General features: G+C 47.0%; 1 protein-coding gene across 1 annotated transcript; it reads right to left on the bottom strand.

Annotated features, from left to right (window-relative positions):
- Positions 1 to 1,999: 1,999 nt before the first annotated feature.
- LOC115388587 (potassium voltage-gated channel subfamily S member 2) lies at positions 2,000 to 8,166 on the bottom strand. Its single transcript, XM_030091773.1, has 9 exons — positions 7,993 to 8,166; positions 6,306 to 6,439; positions 6,044 to 6,208; positions 5,619 to 5,790; positions 5,462 to 5,545; positions 5,218 to 5,379; positions 4,260 to 4,343; positions 3,247 to 3,339; positions 2,000 to 2,469 (listed from the first exon to the last, which is right to left on the bottom strand). Exons 1-9 carry the CDS (start codon positions 8,164 to 8,166, stop codon positions 2,014 to 2,016), a joined length of 1,524 nt encoding a protein of 507 aa, XP_029947633.1. The 3' UTR covers positions 2,000 to 2,013.
- Positions 8,167 to 8,234: the final 68 nt, after the last annotated feature.

The following is an 8,234-nucleotide window of genomic DNA, read 5'->3' as shown; positions in this document are numbered from 1 at the left end:
TGCAGGGCTGCGGCACAGAATATAATCTATAAATAGTATATATAGATATAGTATATACATATATCCTCTATAGAATATAATCAATAGAAAACAGCAGCGGCCCAGTTACTGTTAGGTGAAGGTATTAGAGATGCATCAATACTTTTTTAAAAGAATGAGTACAAAGTGTGAGTTTTGACCTTTATATCCCGATACAGAGTACTGCTATGAGTATTTATTAATTGCAGTAAAGTCTGATTTATACTCAATGCAAATGATGTGCGAAGGCGATGCGTTGCCACGAAACACCCCGTCGATGCCACACACACCTCCGTCAGCCCTCCAGCCCTGCAGAGCGCAGTGCGCTGAGTTCATGGTGTAGAAACCGGCTTTCACCTGGGGATGCTTTGGCGGAACATAACGTCTGACTTTCTCGTTCATTTTTAAAGAATCTCCAAACCGCAGACGTCGCTGATACTGGTGTCGATACTGGTGCATCCCTGTAAACAGGTGTGTTGGTTAAAGCAGAGAAGGTCCCACTGCTGCTGAAGATAGATCTGATTAACACGCTCTGCTTTAGTTTTGCTTTTGTTTATCTGGAGGTTTTATATGCACATTTAGTTCAGGTTAAAGAAAAAACAACATGGATATGTGTTCACCTCTTAGTAAAAAAAGTTTCGCTTTTTTGAAAAATTTCTCAGCAAGCTGATGATGTGAAGATGCAGGACGTACGATGCACCCATCATGCCTCCTTCTTTTCATTTGATTGATCTACCTTTCATAGATCTGTCGGGAATCACCAAACACCTGACCTGCTGTAGCTTTTTCACTCAGTCCAGACAAACTTCTTTCTGCAGAGGTGGTTAAATATCGACTCTTCCTATCGACCTGTGTACATCAGCAGTGTCATGTCACACCAAAGCTTTTCAGATTACAATAAAAACACGCTCAGCTTCTCCTTTTCTGGCCGTTTGCAGCGTCCGCAGAGCTTCAAACCCTGCTAGAGTCAATCCCCCCTCCTTCTAAATGCCCTCAGCTCGCAGAGGAAACCTTCCGGAAGCTCCCGCTCGCCGCCACGTCCATTATGTGAAACTCAAGCTGAGCTGCAGAGCCGTCCTAATGTCATTCCTCCAACTTTCTCCTGCTGCTCGCCTTTCAGGGCGGAGCTGCAGCGGTTTGTAACCTGTGAGCTTGATGCTCAGGAAGACGAAGTAAGAAATATTCTGTCTAAAGCATTCTCAAGGACGCCTGTTAGCTGTGTGACAGTAACTGATGCTAACAAACCTAACCTGCCCTGGAGTTTCACACCAGGGTGGGTTCACAGGCGTCTCAGTGTAATTCTCTGTAAAGAGTGATTCAGAGGGTTTTTCGAACAAATGGCATTTCTTTTTTATTTTCTTCATTTCATACACGTGCATGCTCTTTCTCTTCAGCTCAGTTCAGGTAAAGCAATTTTTTTTTCAGTTCAGCTCTTCTTCAGGTGTTTTTGATCAGGAAGTCTTTAATTTCTGACATATTTCAGCAGCGAAATAAACTAATCTAACATCTGAACTGATGAACTACCGAACCCTGAAAACAATCCACATGCACGACAGATGAAGCTGGACGTCAGTTTGTCTTGGAAGCTCAAAAAAAAGCACCGTCTAGCCTCGGAGGTCAAGAATGATTCTCTTAAGGTGAACCAGAACTGAGGATCAGTCCAACAGTTCGCTCTGCTTCACTGCATTTTGACTGCAGGAAGTACAGAGAACCGCCAGAGGAAGTTTGTGTTTCCATGGCAGGAAGAAGGAACTAATTGATCCAAGTCAGACTTTTCTTTTTCATTTACCTCCACTGAGCTTTGGATGAGTTGAGTAGATCTGCTTTGTTCTGAAGTGTCTGAACCTCCTCCTTCCTCTGTCACCCCCTCTGGATCGGAGGTGTAATGCTTTAATTTTCATCAAGCAGAAATGTTTTGGTTGAAATGCAGCTTCCATGGCTTCACAGCAGAGTGAATAATGAATCCGATCCAGGCCTGATGAGTCCAGGTCGTCCTCACAGCCCATACAGATCCGTCTTCCTCATGATGGAGGTGTAGGACGGATGCTCCACGTAGCTGTAGTTCACCACGCCTCCCTCGTCCTCCAGCTCGATGTCGTCCTCCCTGTCCGTGTCGTCATCATCGTCCAGGCAGCGGCTGTCTCCGTCCGACTCGCCGTCCTCTCCGTCCTCTCCGTCCTCGTCCGGCTCGCTCTCGCGGCTCATCGTCACCTTCCTGCGGTTGTTGTTCCTCACCGACGCCTCCAGGGCTTTCTGCCGCCGGTAGAAGTGGGAGAACTTGTTGAAGATGATGGTGATGGGCAGCGCCACCACCAGGGTGCCGCCCAGGATGCAGCCGCTGGCCGCCAGCTTCCCGGCCACCGTGACGGGCACCACGTCCCCGTAGCCCACCGTGGTCATGCTCACCGTCCCCCACCACCAGCAGGCCGGGATGGTGTCCAGACCCACGTCCTGCAGGGGAAGCCAGGGGGGGGGGGGGGTACACCGGGCAAGTCCGTCATAGCAAGAAGAGGCAGGCATCCATCCATCCATCCATCCATCCATCCATCCATCTATTAATCTGTCATCTCTCCCTCCATCCATCTGTCCCTCCATCCATCCATCCATCCAACCATCTATCCATCCGTCATCCATCCATCCATCCATCTATCCATCCGTCATCCATCCATCCATCCATCTATCCATCCGTCATCCATCCATCCATCCATCTGTCCCTCCATCCATCCATCCATCATCCATCCATTCATTTGTCATCCATCTGTTCATTGATCCATCTGTCATCCATCTGTCCTCCATCTGTCCTCCATTCATCTGTCATCCATCCATCATCCCTCCATCCATCCATCTGTCATCCATCAATCCATCCATCCCTCCATCCATCCATCTATCATCCATCAATCCATCCATCCCTCCATCCATCCCTCCATCCATCTGTCATCCATTCATCCATCCATCCACCCATCCATCTCTCATCCATTTGTCCCTCCACCTGTCCATCCATCCATCATCCCTCCATCCATCCATCTATCATCCATCAATCCATCCATCCCTCCATCCATCCCTCCATCCATCCCTCCATCCATCTGTCATCCATTCATCCATCCATCCACCCATCCATCTCTCATCCATTTGTCCCTCCACCTGTCCAGCCATCCATCCATCCATCCATCCATCCATCCCTCCCTCCCTCCCTCCATCTCCCCAGTGAAGCCCGGACTGCAGTCCCACCTCCTCGTATTCGGCTGTGTAGGCGATGCCGGAGAACACGGAGACGCCGACGGCCAGGTAGAGCAGCAGGATGCCCACCTCACGGTAGCTGTGCTGCAGACACAAGACGGGACACCCGGTTAGAAACCCCACCGAGCAGAGGGCGCCGGTCTGATCCCGTGTCTCTGTGGGGGGAAGGATTCTATATGCAGAAGAAGAATAAAACTCGTTAACAGCTGTTTTCTTCCTATCTGTCAATATAAAGTCACATTTCAGAGGATCGTACGGTTTTTCCTCGCTGCTGAATGAGTGCTCAGATGTGACCTGATGAATGAGTTTGGTTGTTTTCTGCTGGTTAACATGCAGGAAAGAGAGCGAAGAGGCTCTCAGCGTGTCGCTCCTGCTGCTGCTCATCTATTTAAGTGCTCCTGCACTCTAAATGTAAATATAATCCATCCAAAGCCAGAAACCAGGCTGCTTCTTAAAAAGCATGGCAAATGATCAGTTTACATTAGGACTGCTGTACGGTGATGTTTAATACACAGGTAATCCTCTCCTCGTCGCTCTGATGGAGACAGCAGAGCATCCAGGAGAGGAAGAGCCTGGAACAGGAGCGGCCTGCAGACGGAAAGAAAGCAGGTGGAAATCTGGATTTAATAAGTACGACCTGCGAGCTGCTCCGGCCGGACGGAGCAGAACATCACATGAAGACAGGAGGCACCATTAAAATGCAGCTCAGTGTGTCTCTCCTGGGTTTTTTTTTTGGAGAGTTTCTAAAGATTTTAAGATTTTCTTCTGTATAAAGGAGAATAATGAGTGTTTCATCCTGAATCTGAATATCATCCAGCATCTGGTCTCAGTCCGCTGGCCTTCATCTGCTACGTCCTCAAAGGTCAACACACCGAAATGCCAACAAACAATAAAATAAACTCCCCGGCTTTGTTTCTCTGGAGCTGCTGAATGTCACCGTGTGGAAGATCGTACATGAGTTTACCCCGTGGGGTGGGGGTGGGGGGGTAGACAGACAGACTCACCCGGAGGGTCGCTCCCAGAGAGCGGAGGCCGGTTGAGTGTCGGGCCAACTTCAAAACTCTGAAGATCCTCATCAACCTGAAGACCTGAGAGGAAGGAGAAGACGATTACACAGCCATCAGCCGGAGCCTCATGGAAAACAAATCTTCTTTTAATTGTCCTTTTTACCGGTTGTCTTTGTATGTTGTGTTTTATGTGTTAGAGTTTGTCATTTGTTCTATCAACTGTTTGTCTTCGTGTAAATGTTTTTTAAAATGCCTTTTTATTTACATCATGGCCAGGGGACGACAGATGAAAAATAGCCTTTTGGCTAATTCTGGCTTTTTTAACCTTGTATAATCATGTGTTTTATGAATTTGCGCTGTCCCCTCTCTAATAAACTAATCTAATCTAATCTAAATGGACATTGGCAGGTTAAAATAAAGAGTAGTGTTAGAGGTGGAGTCTTTAAAGCTTGAGTCTTATTTGAACTTAATTTTGTTTCAGTTTTAACTGACATTTCAACTCAAAATTATTTTATTGTGCATCAAGATTTAGCCTCTTTATTTATTTTGTTGTTGTTCAGTTGGATTTATTCTTGTTTGTTATTGTTTTAGAATCATTGATGGTCACAATTTATTCAGTACAATTTTTGTTTGTTCCGTTTCAAGTTATAATCCCAAGTCTGTCTTTTCCTTGTTTTCATTAATATTTTATATTATTATACTCTTTTTGATATTAAGACAAAGGATAATAACAAATTTCTCTTTTTAATTGTTTTTAAGATGGAAAAACAGAAACTGATTTAATGTCTGAAGGGCGAAGGTGAAGGTTTAGATTGTGAAGATTATTTCATTGTTGTGAAGCTGAGCAGACGGTTCAGGAAATGTCCACAGTCTGCTCTCGCAGAGGGGGATCTGTGTGTAATGTCACAGCAGAGAGTTGAACTGCGGCGTTGGTGCAGCGGGGCAGCAGACTGACCTGGATGAGGCGTCCCAGCTCCCCCAGCTCGGACTCGGAGCCCAGCGTCAGGTCGAAGACCAGCGTGATGTAGATGGGAACCACGGACACCATGTCGATGATGTTCAGAGGGTGGTGGAAGAACTTCCTTCTGTTCGGGGCGAGCAGCAGCCGCGTCACGACCTCCGAGAGACCAGAAACATGCAGCGTTGGACTTCCTGTTTCTGGGACGTCTCCCAGTGACAGCGAGGTTCGGCGGACTCACCTCGAAGGTGAACCAGCAGGTGCAGAAAACCTCCAGAGTCTGCATCGTCTGGTCCTCTATCAGCTTCCCGTCGGAGTCAAAGGTCTGAGGAGGGTCAGAGGTCAAAGTCAGACACCTGTGGGGTTACTGCTCCCCCTCCCAGGTTCTCCAGACCTACCTGGTACTCGGGGATGCTGTTGATGCACATGGTGGCGATGGAGGTGATCACCACGCTGATGGAGAGCAGGCTGAAGAGCTTACTGGGGATGGAGTATCCCGGGTTCTCCAGCGTCAGCCACAGACACTTCCGGACGTTTCCATAGCGAACCTCCTGGAAATGCTGCATGTCCCTGCAGGAGACACCAGGTTCATCAGTGAGAAGGGGGGTTCCAGACGTGGGAATTCTAGAAAGGCACCACTGCTGTACAAGTTAGAGAACATTCCTAACTGCTCACTTCTTGGACAATAGTTATCTTACAAGTTATTGTTGATTTATATAAAGATTGTTGCTTGGTGCCAGACACACATGTCAACCAGATCTTCGACCTGCTCTGACTTCATGCTGGTGGAAATGAAACAGAGGAAGGACTGAGGCGGTCTCACCGGTTCAAATCGGAGATCTCGTCCACGGACGTGTCGATGCTGCTCACGTCACTCTCGTCGTCCCAGCTGCGGTGGCGGCTGCTCTCCAGCTTGCGGTCGTGGTATCGATAACTGCAGCAGCTGTCCAGGAAGAACTCGTTGATGCCCCAGTACTCGATCTCCTGACTGAGGGAAGACGGCTTTCAGGGTTCAGGCTCAAACTCAGTCTGAACCGTTTCAAGGTGGAACTTCACTGATGAACTGACGAGTGTGTGAATCAGACCTGAAGGAGAAGACACACAGCTCCTCCATGATGTGAAGTTTTCCCGTCTGGTAAAAGTGCAGCACGTATGGGAAGAGGCCCGGATTCCTGTCAAAATAAAACTCCTTCTGCTGCACGTCGTAGTCGTCACACACCTGCAGAAGAGACAAGCTTTACAGAGCCAATCGGCCAAGAGGTCACCCCGACTCGGGATGTTGTCAGCCTGGACTTCATTGGAAGGACTGGAATTAAATATGGTGGAAGTTTGGAGTTTGTTCAGAAATCAATACATTTACTCATTCATTTATTTTCAACAATTTATTTTATTCAACTTAAAAAAATACTTCCAGCCTCTCGTCAAGCTGGCAGACATTCTCTCCCTTCTCTCCCTCACACTTAATGAGGCATCAGTGCATAACCCTCGGGCTGAACGATATATCGTTATCATATTGATATCGGGATATGAACATTCAGGACATTAGTTTCTCAAAATCAACGATATCAAGATTTCCCCTGCTTGCCCTGCATGTAAGCTCGCCCATACACAGGTAAGGCCAGCCAACCACAAACCTCGTTTACTGGTTGACAGCTGATGGTAGAGGGCAGTTGCAGAATCTGCATAAACGAGTTTGGTGGTAGTGGCAGTGAGTTCTCATAAATAAAACTGCATTTTTTTTGACATCCTTTTGTATTATGATGTTTTAATTTTTTCTGAAACATGCTGAACTTTCACTGAATCCATTGTAATATATCGTATCGATATCGAGATATCTGGCATGGATATCGAGATATGAAATTTTGCCCATATCGTTCAGCCCTACATAACCCTAACCCTAAATCTGTCCAATCAGGACATGCCGGGCTGAACCAAAATCTCAAGGGGTGTTTGAAACAACCTAAATTAGCCTTCACCAAACCTGAACAGAATTACTGGATTTAACTAAAAAATAAAACAATTATATTGTTCCAAATATTTACAATAAATTACTTTCACCCAAAACAAATATACGACAGTTCCCCCCCCCCCACCTCTCAGACAGTGGAATGCGCCATCTCCAGTCAGACAGGTGAGCTGAAGGCGCGCGCTCCAACTGGAACCGTCGGAGCGGAGCAGGAAGTGTGTGGTGAGTTTCACTGGAGATTTGAATGACTAAAAGCTGTAAATGGCGCGGTGTGTAGAGGAAAACACACCACCTGCTCAGGACATTACTGCATGTCCTCACCGGAAGTGAGGGATTTTTTTATTTATTATTTTTGGACGCACTGAGATTCGCGCTCCAGCTCCACCCACGAGGCTCAGCGCCACTCCTCACGCCAACTCCCAAAGTCCACGAGCGTTCACATCTCCATATATCACCTTCTCACAAAGGAACTACACAACACATCATATATTTCATTGAAATAAAACAAAGTGGGCAAAGTAAGTATACATTTCAGTGAAATTACAAAATACAGAATGATATAAAAATAAAATGTAAATCTGTCAAAGTTAAAACAAATAAAAATCTGTCTTATGGTGTCACTCTTTTTCCTATATCTGATTCATATTTTCAGATTAAACGGTTATTAAAATTTGCTTCACCAGAGTAGCTTCTAAAGTGATCATCCCACTAATCTCTGTAACTAATTATTAAGTAATCCTGCTTCCAACCTAAGTCCATGGGGAGTAATCTGATTACTCCTCACTCACACAGGTGAGGTGACCCACCTGCAGGATGTCCTCCTCGGAGTCGCACGCCAGCAGTTTTCCCAGCCGCGTGTCGGGGAACTTCTTGAGAGTGCTGCAGCAGAGGCTCCTCTTCAGACCCCCCACGTTGACGTGGAGCAGACCCTCCGAGTCCGAGTCCTGCTGGAGCCAGCCGGGAACGCTCTCCTTCACCATGGTTCCACCTGCTCAGCGAGGAGGAGGAGAACGCAGCTTCATGTCTCCACGCCGTCCTGCTGGAGGAA

This window comes from Salarias fasciatus, chromosome 5 (genome assembly GCF_902148845.1).
Source record: "Salarias fasciatus chromosome 5, fSalaFa1.1, whole genome shotgun sequence".
Lineage (NCBI taxonomy): Eukaryota > Metazoa > Chordata > Actinopteri > Blenniiformes > Blenniidae > Salarias > Salarias fasciatus.
The sequence above is the reverse complement of the archived record's forward strand: the minus strand, read 5'-3'. Positions and strand labels throughout refer to the sequence as shown.

What these genes read in the sequence shown, in the direction of transcription:
- LOC115388587 (XM_030091773.1), bottom strand. Translation starts at nt 8,166, where the DNA reads ATGGTGAAGGAGAGCGTTCCCGGCTGGCTCCAGCAGGACTCGGACTCG. An exon ending in GAGATCTCCGATTTGAACCG is followed by an intron (nt 5,791 to 6,043) that starts GTGAGACCGCCT and finishes TGTCTCCTGCAG; the next exon opens with GGACATGCAGCATTTCCAGG. An exon ending in ACACAGCCGAATACGAGGAG is followed by an intron (nt 2,470 to 3,246) that starts GTGGGACTGCAG and finishes CTTCCCCTGCAG; the next exon opens with GACGTGGGTCTGGACACCAT.